Below are 15,581 nucleotides of genomic sequence, written 5' to 3' on the forward strand. Positions count from 1 at the left end.
TATCGTATAGAATAATAACTTCATTACCTTATTGGTATTGTTTTGACAGTGCAGTGATTTGTTGATTCTTGAAGCACTGAAGAAATACATTATGGGTTCATCCCATTAATTGCAACAGACATTTAGGGGAGTTTTTTACTTTACATGAAGAGGTAAAAACTTCACTGAAAAATGTTATTCCTATTACAGAATGGATCACAATACATGTCAATGCATGCTGCAAGAATGTGCAAGACATGAAACATGTCAGGAAATAATTAGAGGTTTCATTATCGGTCATGTCTTGCTGTGTCTTGATCAAAGATATTTAGTCCATTTCGAACTGTAAAAATTGTTCAATATTTTTCCCACTGGTATTTTTTTGTAATGACACAGTAGTTGGCAGAGTTGACGGTTCATTGGCTGGAGCCTGTGATGATGTCTCAGAATGGTTTCTTTTGTCTTGTGACACAGACAGATTGATAGAGGAAAATTCTTGAGATAATGCTGTTTGGCTGATGGGTTCTGTTTCCACTGACAAGGAACTTTGCATAGCTCTTGGAAGTAAGCTAACTTTTAAGTAAAAGTGATGAAAACAAAGGTAAGTGGAACTTCATTTCAGTGGACTTTTCCTGTGATCACCTGTGATGATTTTGCCAAGTTTTTCTCTGTAACTGTATCTTAAGGTCTTTCCATTTCAATTTCAGCATTTAATTTGAAGGATAATAAATAACTGCAAAAAACATGGTTCTTTAATTCCCTGTTACAGATGGGTGAAAATGAACTATGTAAATGTAGATGGAGCGAGTAACTTTGCATGTATCATTACAGTACTTGTAAATTTTTCCCACTGTGAGATATTAAGGAACTTCTTCTTTAACAAAAAAAAAAAGGAAAAAATCATGTGTAGTGATACGTCTGATAAAAGTAGATGGGAGACTTTGGCATGTGTACTGCAGAAGCTGAAGCGTAGCTTCACCTTCTTAGTCTGGCTGCAGCCTCACACCGGCTGCCCAGCTGCTGCCTTGCACTGGTAATATTAAACATAGTAGTTCCACTTGGCATTGGTTTCATCACATTTTTTTAAAAGCTATCCTAACAGCCTGCTTGTCGCTTGCCGTGACAGCCCAGGCACCATTGTGAACACCACAATGAAAAATAATGGATTTGATATCCCTGTGTGTCATGGCTCACCCATCACGTCTCAGCCTGGCACACAGTGTGAAAACACCCTTGTTCTCTACACATATGATTGATCTAATGGACAGAGTGAGCAGCAAATTGCAGCTCTTTGCTGATGGTGGTGTACAGGAAGTTGTTGTCACTGGGTAACTGTAAGAGGATACAGGATGTTGACAGAATTTTTAGCTGGTGTGATGAATGTCAGCTTGCTGTAAATGTAGAAAAATGTAATGTTAGGATTGGTAGTGTGCTGCTTGATACAATCACGTCAATTAAATATCTAGGCGTAATGTTGTAAAGCAATATGCAATGGAAAAAGCACATCAGGTTTGTAGTATGGAAGGCAAATTGTTGACTTCATTTTATTGGATGAATTTTGGAAAAGTGTAGCTCATCTATAAAGAAAATGCCATATGGAACACTAATGTGACCTATCTTGGGTACTGCTCAAATGTTTGGGATCACCATCAGGCTAGGTTAAAGGAAGTCATCAAAGCGATTCAGAAGTGTGCTGCTAGATTTGTTACTGGCTGATCCAATCAGCACACAAGTATTACAGAGCTGCTTCAGGAACTCAATGTGTATTCCTGGAGAGAAGACAGTGCTCTTTTCCGGAGGCACTATTGAGGAAATTTTGAGAACTGGCATTGGAAGCTGACTGCAGAAGATTCTACCACCACAACCTTACATTTCATGTAAGGACCAGAAAGATAAGACGAGATAAATTACAACATGTACTGAGACTTCTAGACAGTTGTTTTCCTTGCTCTGTTTTCAAGTGGAACAGGAAACGCTATTACTGGTATGGGTATGTGGCACTCTCCACCTTGCACTGTATAGTGGCTTGTGGAGTATGTGCATAGAGGTATGGCTTGCCTAGCATGTATGTAGATTTAGATGTAGAACTTTGAGCTTCATGTTGCAAGTAGAAGTAACAATAGGGAGGGGGGAAGACTGGGTGTTGGTGAAGTTGTTGATGTGTCTTTTACTTATTTTGTTAGCAGTGCCATGGACAGAAGACTATATGTTTAAAGGAGCAGGTCTCATTTAATTGTGAAAAGAGAAACTGAATATTGTTTTGAAATGAGAAAAGAGAGTTGTAGTATGAAGGAGTTGGTTCATACTGAGCAAGGTGGCACAGTGGCAAGGTATTGGAGAATGGTGGTTTAAATCCCTGACTTGCTATTCAGAATTAGGTTTTTTGTTTGTCTTCCCCAATTTATTTTGTGCTCCATCTGTTATGTCCTCAACATCAACAGTACCTTAAACCACAAGTGTCATGGTTGTTTTTTCTTTCCCCATAAGACTTGCTCGAATGACTGAAATAGTAGAACATAGCCAGTGAAGACAAAGATGTACATTTTAAATCCTGGTCGTGCATACAGTTGTGATCTTTTACACACACACACACACACACACACATACACACATACATACATACATATTGATAAATAACAAGGAATATGAAGAATAAACTAGGAATATAAAAGTAACAGATGATCTGGATGAAATAATTCCCCAATTGAAACAAACAGATGAACAAGTAGCCCCAATAAATCCTAGGAAAAAAACACCAGTAGTGTAATGACGAATGTGATAAAACAATGAAAGGTAGACACCAAGCCTGATTAAGGTATCAGAGGGGAAAAAAAAAAAAAACACCACACACAGTAGAATCTTACTTGGAACTCACAAAACAAAGAAAGATGACTCAACAAACATTAAGGAGGGCTAAACTTCAATATCAAAAAGATATACTTTTTATGATAGAAACAAATAGTAAGAAAATAAACTCACAAGATTACTACAAAGCATTTTGCAGACAACTCCAAGATATGATCCCCCCAACATTAATGCTAAAAGATAAAAGCAATAAGATGACCCATAGTGATAAAAGAAATTCAGGAATTTTAGCAGAAACATTTAACGAACTACTAAATTGCAAGGATCATCCTGAGCTTTATGAAATAAACACAGAACTCCAATAAAAACCCCACCAGAAAATATAAACCCACCGACAATTCGGGAAGTCAACAAAGCTTTGAGCAAGCTCAAGAACTACAAAGCAAGTGAAGAAGATCAAACATTTGCAGAACTCTGGAAATACGCAGCAGAACTCGTGAAGATGTCATTACATCAGTGCATAGTTAAAATCTGGATCGGAGAAGAGCTACCAGTACATTGGACTACAGCTGTCATACACCCATTACAAAAAAAAGGAGAAAAATCCAATAGGGACAACTACAGAGGGATTTCCCTATTGGATTGCACATATAAAATGTTATCAAGAATTCTCTACAATCGCTGTAAAGACCAACTTGAAAAGGAGCTAGGAGAATATCAAGGAGGATTTAGACCCTGGAGAAGCTGCCCAGAACAGATCATCATATTAAAATTAATAATGGATGCCTACAAAAGGAGACAGAAGCAACTAGTCATAACCCTTGTAGACTTCAAAAACGCTTATGATTACATCCACAGATCTTCTATGCTGGACATATTAAGAAATTTTGGACTTCATCCCAAATTAATAAAAATGATAAAATTAACCCTTAAAAACACCAAGTCCAAAGTAAAATGCAGAGGAAAACTATCTGAGCCATTTACAATTAAAAAAGGGTTAAGACAAGGAGATGGTCTATCACCACTGCTCTTCAACTGTGCTATTGAATACTTGATGAGAGAATGGTACAACGAGAATCCTAAAAACACAACAGTTGGAACCAAGAAAAATTATATAAACCCAAATTGTTTGGGATTCACAGATGACATGACATTACTAGCTAATAATGTACAAGAAGCTAGAAATCAAATAATGAACCTGCAAAATATAGCACAAAAAGTAGGACTCCAGATATCTTTCGTAAAGACCGAGATGATGGTAACAGACCCGCTTGTAATAGACTACACAACAGTAGACAACAGAAAAATTAAAATAGTGAAGCAATTTAAATATCTTGGAGAGATTATAACACACAACTTGGATGAAAAACCTGCTTGGCAAGAAAGAAGCAATAAAATGATAAAAGCTCAAAAAGTAACATGGCCTACATACAATAATAAATGTCTATCAGTTCAAACAAAATTAAAACATTACGAGACGGTAGTTCAGCCAGAGGTAACATACACAAGCAAGACTCTTTTTAAAGTTACTCAGAGAAACAGAGTTGACAAAATACTAAAAGTAGACAGAAGGAAAAGCTAGAACATGCTTAAATAAAAAATACAAGAAGGAAGGACAATGATGGATAGTGCTGAATGAAGTAGTGTACAGGGAACTGGAGCCCATCACAGATACTGTACGTAAAAAGAGGATTTCTTCCTTTAGCCACATAATGAGGACACCAGAACCTAGATTAGCAAGAAAAATTATGCAGAAACTGGAATCTGAAGCAACAAGTAGGATGGATCAAGTAAATTAAAGAGGATACGAGAGAACTAGATACAACCTTGGATGATCTGCAAAACAAGACAGAAAATCTCAAGAAACTGAAAGACAAGAAAATAAGATTTAAACCAAAAGTAGACCAACGACACACAATGAAAAGGGTGTTTAAATATGAGGAAAGACAGGAAAAATCAAAACAAATGAAAAGGTGTACTGGACTGTTAATAAAGAACGAAACATGTGCTTACTGAAGAAGAGGACCAGGAAATGATTGACTAAAGTGGTCCAATGAGGCTGTAAAAGCTAATAATAATATATAATGTTTTCGATGATGATCATTCTGTGTCATATTTAAAACATACAGGATCATTTTTTTTTATAAATTTCTACCTTAAATATGACCAAAATTACAGATTGAATATAGGTATTGGACCTCATACAGTTAAATTTTGAAAGTCAGTACATACTGAAACACTTCTTTGTAATTATCAAATTCCGGAAATTGTCAAAGCTAATGATTTGCATGTCACCTGTGTCACCATTTGAAATTTCTTGCATTCAAATCTAATTATCAGGACCGCAGTGCTCACCATTACATGCTCTTTGCATCAACTTATTAACAAAATCCTGGTTTCTTGGTTATAGTGACATTCCAGCTATTAGAGACTCAGCTACGCAGCTACAATGGAGGATATACAGAAACCACATGAAGCATGCCATGGCTGCCATTTTCCCATTGTCATGCTGCATCTTTATTTTTATTTATTTAGTTTTTATTTTTATACATAAAATTTATATTTATCACTCAGCAAAGTGAACCATTGAGCCAACAGTATCGGGAGCTAACTTGATGACATGACTAGGTAAAGCCTCACTCCAGAAAAAGTACTGCTCTTTCTTAACTGACATTGGGAGCTTGTTGTTAACAAAATTAAATATGTGGTTGGTGAGAAGGAGAAAGTGAAAGTGCAGACAGAAAATGTGACTGAACTTGCAGTCGAAATGTTAAAGGCGATAGCAAGTCGATGGTGTGTGGTTTGGTCAGGGGATGTGATGCTGAGCGGAATGAGATTGAAGTATCTACCCCAAAGAAAATACAGCAAAGTGCACACAATAAACATCTAATTGACAATGTGAGTCACCATTTTGCAATAACTTTGCAGGCTGTAATTTACAGAATTGGACTTTGAAACTAGCAAAGAAACTCTGACAAGGGGAGGGCATGGGGTTGGGGGTGGGGACTAAAGAACGGATTGTATGGTGATACTGTTCAAGGTGCCCAGTACCTTAACCTAGACCTTGATGAGATGAATTTATTTATCATCTATTAAAATGTCCACAGTCTACATAACAGCACAGTAGAATAGTGTGTAATGTCACAAGCTAATACACAGAGTACTGTGCGTTTGATCCTACTGTAAAATGAATTTTTCTTTTCTTCTTGCTTTTTATTTATAATTGCTCTATTGCCACTTTTGATAAAAGCTGATAACAACTTCCCATTACACTGGTTATAAAATAGATGACAAAGAGGTAAAATACAGTTGCTTTCATATGTAATACACAGCAGGTGCATACAAATGTATTTAGTTATTATGTTACAGTTTATAATTTTAAGGTGATAGTTGTCACAGAAACACCGGTACATATATTATCGCATCATGAGCAAAATGGGGGACACCTTGCCTCAGTGGCATTACATTTTCAATAAATTTAAGGAGAAACTTGTGTGATTAACATTCTGCAATAGTGATTTTCATATTTTAATTTTGCTGCCATAAACTGTTGTCTAACAAATTCAAGTGCCTTCTCCTTTATTTTAGGTCTTGTACACTAGTGGATTTCGATGTCAACAAAAATAGTAATTATGTAATTCCATCACTGAGAGATAGCAGGCCCCTTAACTGTGTTACCATTTGGTAAATTTTACGATACTCATTCCAACTTGCATTCTCCACTTCCGAAAAAAATTGTTCCTTCTATGAAAATTGTTTTAAAATGTGCCAGAATTGAGTTGTCATGTACAAACAAGGTGACATAGCAAACTGCACTAGAATTTTTACAAACGCATGAGGCACAAGAATTAAAGTGATCAGTAATTGATTTAAACTATATATATATATATATATATATAATAGAGGGAAACATTCCACATGGGAAAAATATATCTAAAAACAAAGATGATGTGACTTACCAAACGAAAGCGCTGGCAGGTCGATAGACACACACACACACACACACACACACACACACACAAAATTCAAGCTTTCGCAACAAACTGTTGCCTCATCAGGAAAGAGCGAAGGAGAGGGAAAGACCCCCTAAGGTAAGTCTTTCTGCTCCCGGGATTGGAATGACTCCTTACCCTCTCCCTTAAAACCCACATCCTTTCATCTTTCCCTCTCCTTCCCTCTTTCCTGATGAGGCAACAGTTTGTTGCGAAAGCTTGAATTTTGTGTGTGTGTGTGTGTGTGTGTGTGTGTGTGTGTGTTTGTGTTTGTTTGTGTGTCTATCGACCTGCCAGCGCTTTCGTTCGGTAAGTCACATCATCTTCGTTTTTATATTTTCCAACTTGCATTCTCCACTTCCGAAAAAAATTGATCCTTCTATGAAAATTGTTTTTAAAATGTGCCAGAATTGAGTTGTCATGTACAAACAAGGTGACATAGCAAACTGAACTAGAATTTTTACAAACGCATGAGGCACAAGAATTAAAGTGATCAGTAATTGATTTAAACAATATATATAAATAGAGGGAAACATTCCACGTGGGAAAAATATATCTAAAAACAAAGATGATGTGACTTACCAAACGAAAGCGCTGGCACGTCGATAGACACACAAACAAACACAAACATACACACAAAATTCAAGCTTTCGCAACAAACTGTTGCCTCATCAGGATAGAGGGAAGGAGAGGGAAAGACAAAAGGATGTGGGTTTTAAGGGAGAGGGTAAGGAGTCATCCCAATCCCGGGAGCGGAAAGACTTACCTTAGGGGGGGAAAAAAGGACGGGTATACACTCGCACACACACACATATCCATCCACACATATACAGACACAAGCAGACATATTTAAAGACAAAGAGTTTGGGCAGAGATGTCAGTCGAGGCAGAAGTGCAGAGGCAAAGATGTTGTTGAATGACAGGTGAGGTATGAGTGGCGGCAACTTGAAATTAGCGGAGATTGAGGCCTGGTGGATAATGGGAAGAGAGGATATATTGAAGAGCAAGTTCCCATCTCCGGAGTTCGGATAGGTTGGTGTTAGTGGGAAGTATCCAGATAACCCGGATGGTGTAACACTGCGCCAAGATGTGCTGGCCGTGCACCAAGGCATGTTTAGCCACAGGGTGATCCTCATTACCAACAAACACTGTCTGCCTGTGTCCATTCATGCGAATGGACAGTTTGTTGCTGGTCATTCCCACATAGAATGCATCACAGTGTAGGCAGGTCAGTTGGTAGATCACGTGGGTGCTTTCACACGTGGCTCTGCCTTTGATCGTGTACACCTTCCGGGTTACAGGACTGGAGTAGGTGGTGGTGGGAGGGTGCATGGGACAGGTTTTACACCGGGGGCAGTTACAAGGGTAGGAGCCAGAGGGTAGGGAAGGTGGTTTGGGGATTTCGTAGGGATGAACTAACAGGTTACGAAGGTTAGGTGGACGGCGGAAAGACACTCTTGGTGGAGTGGGGAGGATTTCATGAAGGATGGATCTCATTTCAGGGCAGGATTTGAGGAAGTCGTATCCCTGCTGGAGAGCCACATTCAGAATCTGATCCAGTCCCGGAAAGTATCCTGTCACAAGTGGGGCACTTTTGTGGTTCTTCTGTGGGAGGTTCTGGGTTTGAGAGGATGAGGAAGTGGCTCTGGTTATTTGCTTCTGTACCAGGTCGGGAGGGTAGTTGCGGGATGCGAAAGCTGTTGTCAGGTTGTTGGTGTAATGCTTCAGGGATTCCGGACTGGAGCAGATTCGTTTGCCACGAAGACCTAGGCTGTAGGGAAGGGACCGTTTGATGTGGAATGGATGGCAGCTGTCGTAATGGAGGTACTGTTGCTTGTTGGTGGGTTTGATGTGGACGGACGTGTGAAGCTGGCCATTGGACAGGTGGAGGTCAACATCAAGGAAAGTGGCATGGGATTTGGAGTAGGACCAGGTGAATCTGATGGAACCAAAGGAGTTGAGGTTGGAGAGGAAATTCTGGAGTTCTTCTTCACTGTGAGTCCAGATCATGAAGATGTCATCAATAAATCTGTACCAAACTTTGGGTTGGCAGGCTTGGGTAACCAAGAAGGCTTCCTCTAAGCGACCCATGAATAGGTTGGCGTATGAGGGGGCCATCCTGGTACCCATGGCTGTTCCCTTTAATTGTTGGTATGTCTGGCCTTCAAAAGTGAAGAAGTTGTGGGTCAGGATGAAGCTGGCTAAGGTAATGAGGAAAGAGGTTTTAGGTAGGGTGTCAGGTGATCGGCGTGAAAGGAAGTGCTCCATCGCAGCGAGGCCCTGGACGTGCGGGATATTTGTGTATAAGGAAGTGGCATCAATGGTTACAAGGATGGTTTCGGGGGGTACGGATTGGGTAAGGATTCCAGGCGTTCGAGGAAGTGGTTGGTGTCTTTGATGGAGGATGGGAGACTGCATGTGATGGGTTGAAGGTGTTGATCTACGTAGGCGGAGATACGTTCGGTGGGGGCTTGGTAACCAGCTACAATGGGGTGGCCGGGATGATTGGGTTTGTGAATTTTAGGAAGAAGGTAGAAGGTAGGGGTGCGGGGTGTCGGTGGGGTCAGGAGGTTGATGGAGTCAGGTGAAAGGTTTTGTAGGGGGCCTAAGGTTCTGAGGATTCCTTGAAGCTCTGCCTGGACATCAGGAATGGGATTACCTTGGCAAACTTTGTATGTGGTGTTGTCTGAAAGCTGACGCAGTCCCTCAGCCACATACTCCCGACGATCAAGTACCACGGTCGTGGAACCCTTTTCCGCTTATCCTGATGAGGCAACAGTTTGTTGCGAAAGCTTGAATTTTGTGTGTATGTTTGTGTTTGTTTGTGTGTCTATCGACGTGCCAGCGCTTTCGTTTGGTAAGAATGGTAGTTTCCGAGGAGTGTTGTCGAGCAATAGTGCCACTCTAAGTTTGGTGTGCTATGCATGGTGCTAACACGCAAACAGCACTCTACTTGTAAGGATAATAGTGTATGCTGATACTGGCTCTCTTCCCTGTGTCTCAAGTGTAAACAATACAATGTTGCAACTCTCAGCAGGTCTTCAGTTCAATTTGCTGAATAACTCATTTTTTGTTGTGTGTGTTTTATTATCATCTGTTCTGTGACATTGTTCCACTGGCACCATTGTCCAAATAAAAGAATTAAAAACCCCACTTAATAAATTTTAGAATGCTGTGATCCACTTGTGTTATAAAAATTTGTCGTGGTAGAAGATGACTGAGTTTATATCAAAGTATTAACCCAATTTGATTTCACTTTTTACAAGTTTTTCATAATTAGTGACTTTTTGTTGTTTTTTTCAGTTACAGGACCACTATGCAGTTTTGGGCTTGAGTAAACTGCGTTACAAAGCAACAGAAGAAGATATCAAGAAGGCTTGTAAGTCTAAATAAATGAAATATATATTGTAATGGGTACAGATAGATTGAAATTTGGAGGATGGGGGCTTAGAGTGCATGGCAGTAGATGCATTAAAGTGGTTAGCAAGAATCTTAAAGGTGAAATGAAATTGATAGGCAACATTTATTTTCATGCAGTGAACATCAGTGCAAGTTACATTACATGTATGTCATTCCTTGGTTGTGTGTGTGACATTTTAACAACAAATACACTTGCAAAAAGCATCATAGATAGCACACTGTACTTCCTAAAATTTCTGGCTTCTTACATTATAATAGTCTGAATTTTAAGTAAATTGGTCTAGAAGTTTGAAGCAGTTAATGTAAACAAAATTAAAATTTTTGTTGCATGCATGAAAAGTGACGAGTGGGAACATTTCTTTTCCAGATAGGTAGAGATTTTATTAAAATTCCATTCTCTTGGTCCATCACTATCAGCGAAACACTGTTTCATTATAAATTACATATTTACTTTTAAGGTATAAGAATAGTAATTTCTCTCAGACATATATTCAGTGAAATGCTGCTCTACTATGAATTACATTTTCACTTTTAAAACACCAGAATAGAAATTTCTCTCAAACACGTAAATCACATTTAAATTTTAGTTTGAAAATGTTGCATCTGCGACTGTTTTGTGTGTGACAGGAAGAGACGTAATGCAGTAGTATGAAGTGGGAGACACAAAATGGAGTTTACATTTGAAATTAACATAAAAACAATAATGCAGTTGAATATATGCAATACAAAGGGGAGAAAACAGGTGTGCAGATGTACATTTGTTCCTGAAACACAAAATGGCCTCTATTATTTATCAAATTAGGAGTTTGTACTTTCTTCATAATTACTGATAGTCCTTGCAAGACCTGTCATCATTTACTGGCCAAATCCAATACTTCCCACTGGGATGCATGTAGTTGAGGAAGACTTGGTTAGTTTCTTTCTCATATTCCTTTGCTTCCACAAAATAGCCCTGCTTCCTCCTGGATCTTCCCACTGCAATTAAAGAAACAAATACAAAATCCCCTTGTTTAATGTTGCTATTTCCTTTGCTAGATGAGGACTGTTTTTTCACATCTTCTTCTTCTTCTTTTTCTTCTTGCTGACACAACCAAACTGTCAGTGATTTGTCCTGTTCAGAGATTACATATACTTTCGTAACACCCATTCCTTACTGGATGTTGCCACATAATGAACTTCATGTAGGATTGAATTGGTTGTAATTTTTCCAGTGTCCATCCAGAAATGATGATGATGATATAACTACTTCTGCAGTTGTGAAAAGCAGCACTACACCTTTTAAATTCTGTTTAGCACATTTCTAAAATTTATGTGATGAGTTTATTATCTCTTGATGTGATTTCACCATTAATCAAATAGTTCTTTCCAAAGTCGCCCCCCCCCCCCCCCCCAAAAAAATCAACTGTCATGTGAAGTGGCAAAAAAATTCCAGTCAGCAGAAATATTAAAGTCAGACTGAAAATATGAAAGATTGGGCAGTGTAAAGTGCTTTTTGAACTGTGCATCACAGCCATCAGAAAATATTTCGATATGCTGAAGATTCGGTTGTTTTTGAGACTATTGTACTTCATTACAAATTGTTTCTTAATCACTGAAGATATTTTGTGCAGAGTTGCAGTTGCATCTTTCACATCTATCTGACAAGGACTCAGGAGTTTCCAGGGTCACATACAAGGAGGGCTCTTAATTCTTGTATCCTCTGTGGAAATAATCCTGTTTCTCTTCCTATATGTTCCACAAAATACTGCATATTAGCATTTGAAAAGCCATACATACCACCTGGGCCGTGCCAAATGGTGAGCACCTTTGAAAGCTCAGTCTCTGTTGGCTGAGTACAAGTTTGGAGAACTCATAGTTATTGAGATGGGAGCTGGTGAGTGCTGCCAGTCATCTGTAACCATAAATTTTGAGCATGCGTCAGTAACCACTGTTTGGTGTATCACAAAACAGAGATCACAGATTGCGAGGATGGTACAAACCTCGATTTAAAAAATATATATAAGAATAACCACAACCTCAAAGTGAACTGCATTCGGTTGAAATGAATGACTGTTGAAGCATAACAGTTTTTAGCAGGCACCCTTGAGGCATTTGTCATACTTCATTTATACAGGGTGAATCACCTAAAACTTGCACCACAAATTTTGCAGAAATCAGAAGTGCTATTCATGTGTGGTTTCCACAAAATGGATTAGTTGTCTGGGGCTCGAAATGTTAGCCAATAAACAGATTGTAATAATACTTAGAAAATGTATTTTTTGTGCAAATATACACTTTTTTTAATTGGAACAATACTTATTGACATTAACAGACTAAATATAGGTAAATTAGAATGTCAGTGGTGTTTGTTGCAGGATTCTAGTGTGAGTCATTTATGAGAGATCACATTTTGAAAAGTTCCCACACCAACACTTGTTTGTGCCATTCATCCTGCGTAGTTGCTAAGTACAATGTTGTTATGTTTGCTTACAGTGCACTTGTGTGTTCCTTGAGTGCATTGTGACTTGGGACAGTTCAAATAGTAGGTTGTGACTGGATGGTGAGATGTACCAATGCAGAAAAACCTGACATGCTCCTAGTGTATGGAGAGTGTAGGAAGAATGCAATTCATTCTTGTGTAGTGTATACGGCAAGATATCCCAATAGACATCAACCATTTTGGCAGTTATTTATCAACCTCTTTAATCAGTTACATGAAAGTTGTAGTGTAACACTCAGACAACATAACACGAAGGAACAAGTGGTGACAGAAGAGGAGGAAATTAATGTTCTTGTTGCTGTTGCAGTTGATCCTCACGTTAGCTCCCGAGCAATTGCATGAGAAAGTGATACGATTCAGGCAAGTGTTGTACACATTCTCCATTGACATGAGTTCCATGTCTATCACATGTCTCTGTATCAAGAGTTGCATGGAAATAATTATGAGAATCGTATTAAATTCTGTACATTGGCATTAAGACAGGATACTCCAGATGATAGTGTATCTCGTTTAGTGATGAAACCACATTTACCAATCGTGGCCAGGTAAACCGCCGAAACTTGCATTATTGGTCTGTTGACAGTCCTCGTTGGCTTCATCAGGTGGAATGCCAGTCCATGGAGTGTAAACTTGTGGCGTGGGATGGGGAACATTCAGCTCATAGGCCCATATTTCATAGGCGGAACACTGAACACAAACAAGTATTGCACCCTCCTAATGGACCATTTTCCACAGATGCTGGAGGTCATTCCTCTGCAGACTAGGTGGAAGTTGTGGTACCAACATGATGACTGTCCAGACCATAGCGCATGAAGTACAGCAGCATGAGAACTGTTTTGAAATTGTTGGATTTGGCACAGAGGACCTGTACTTGACTGGCACAAAAAAATGGTTCAAATGGCTCTGAGCACTATGGGACTCAACTGCTGAGGTCATAAGTCCCCTAGAACTTAGAACTACTTAAACCTAACTAACCTAAGGACATCACACACATCCATGCCCGAGGCAGGATTCGAACCTGCGACCGTAGCTGACTGGCACATTCCACAGATTTGATGCCTGTATTTTTTATGGGGGAAAGCTGAAAGACTCGGTCTACGAGGACATGTCGAGTATACCCAGTCATAACAACACTTTATTACTGCAGCCTGTGTGGACATCTCCACTGAAATGCTAGCACATGTGCAGCAGTTCTCCCATACCCTTCTGAAAGCATGTATTGCCACTGCTGACAGTCATTTTGAATGCAACCTGTGACGGTCAGTTGCCTTGTTACTGGTCAAAATCCACATACGTAATGTATACACTTATGTGGTTCTTTAGTGTGCTACCACAGGTATTGTGTAAGTGTCAGTGTGGGAAGTTTTCAAAATAAAATATCTCGTAAATGACTTGCACTTGAATCCTGCAACAAACACTACTGACATTCTAATTTACCCTACTTTTAGTTTGTAAATGTCAATAGGCATTGTTCTAGATAAAAAAAGTGTGTATTTGCACCAGAAATACACTTTCTAAGTATTACTGCAATCCATTGATTAGCTAACAAAATGAGGCCCTGAATACCTGTCCACTTTGTGTAAACTGCACATCAATAGCACTTTCCATTTCCACAATATCTCCAGTGCAAGTTATAGGTGATTCACCCCATATAAGACATAAAATAAGAACAAGGGAACCAATCGTCTGCAACTGTGTGAAAAATAAAATAAAAAATAAATAATAAAAAAATAAAAATAAAAAACCTTCAGTGAATGCAGAATTTCATTTCATAATTTCATCTGCAGAACTATGCGGTTCACACAATGTTTTCAAAGCCTTTGATTCACAAGTTGCACACACACACACACACACACACACACACACACACACACACACACAGAAACAGTTGTGCAACAAAGTATGCTAAGTACATGGGGGTAGATCCTGAGATGACCGAGATGACCAACTCCTCAGCTTTGGAATCACACTAACTTCAACATGCACTATGCTGCAAATGGTTGATCTTATGAAAAACATCACTTGTCAGATCTATTTCATGGGAAATTTTATTCTCTTTATTTTCTTAGTCAACTATCAACAGGATGTGCAGTACAAAGCTGCAGTACACAATTAGGAGTAAGTAGTTCATAAACTTTCCAGTTTACTACTTTATTATCTGATACTGAAGCTAGCACAGTGAATCCAACTTTCTCTACTTCATTAATTACATACAGTATGATAGTGTCTTTTTAGCTGTCACAACTAAACTGTCCTTGTGGAACATTTAAATTGTTAAGAGATATAATAGTCACAATATCCTTAAATTTTGAAAAAAACACATGATATTGTGAAAACCTGAGCTGTTTTAGCTACATTATTATCATCAGTTTTGATGTATTTCCTCTAAAGATCAAACGAGGCTCAGTGTAAATTTCATCCAGGAGCACATTTACCCGAAGTTTATGATCTTTCAACATTCCTTTTTAATCTTTGTGTACTCTGTACAACCATCAGCTTTCTTACATTGCATGGCTGTGGCAAATATGGACAACCACTCTTGTGTACATCAGCGTATGCTGATGATGACTGTACATAAAGTGTAGCTGCCAATAATAATGTGTTCCCATCTGCGACTGTTGTCATTTTTAGTTAAAAAGTGGATTTGTTCCATTATCATTTGCTGATGTGAACATCTGTCACCTTAAAAAGCTCTTCTAACATGTTCACTATGTGTTGAATCAAAATTCATGTTTGTGATGTCTTCTTTAGACACTACTGACACAAAATATTTAATTAGATTATCCAAGGCCTGCAGAGGTTTTACTATCACACAACTGTTGGGCACTTTATGCTGGGGAATTTTATACATTCTCAAGGAAAAGAGGACATGCAGATAAATCTTAAGTTAATGTTGGGTAGTTCAT

At 38.7% G+C, this 15,581-nt stretch overlaps 1 protein-coding gene across 1 annotated transcript in view; it reads left to right on the forward strand.

Annotated features, from left to right (window-relative positions):
* The window catches only part of LOC126248095 (dnaJ homolog subfamily C member 2), a 212,277-nt gene that overhangs the window by 36,491 nt on the left and 160,205 nt on the right, over positions 1–15,581 (forward strand). The window contains exon 3 of the mRNA XM_049948761.1: positions 10,080–10,155. Within this exon, the coding sequence (XP_049804718.1) occupies positions 10,080–10,155 (76 nt within the window). The remainder of the gene's footprint in view (positions 1–10,079; positions 10,156–15,581) is intronic.

This window comes from Schistocerca nitens, chromosome 3 (genome assembly GCF_023898315.1).
Source record: "Schistocerca nitens isolate TAMUIC-IGC-003100 chromosome 3, iqSchNite1.1, whole genome shotgun sequence".
Taxonomy (NCBI): Eukaryota; Metazoa; Arthropoda; class Insecta; order Orthoptera; family Acrididae; genus Schistocerca; species Schistocerca nitens.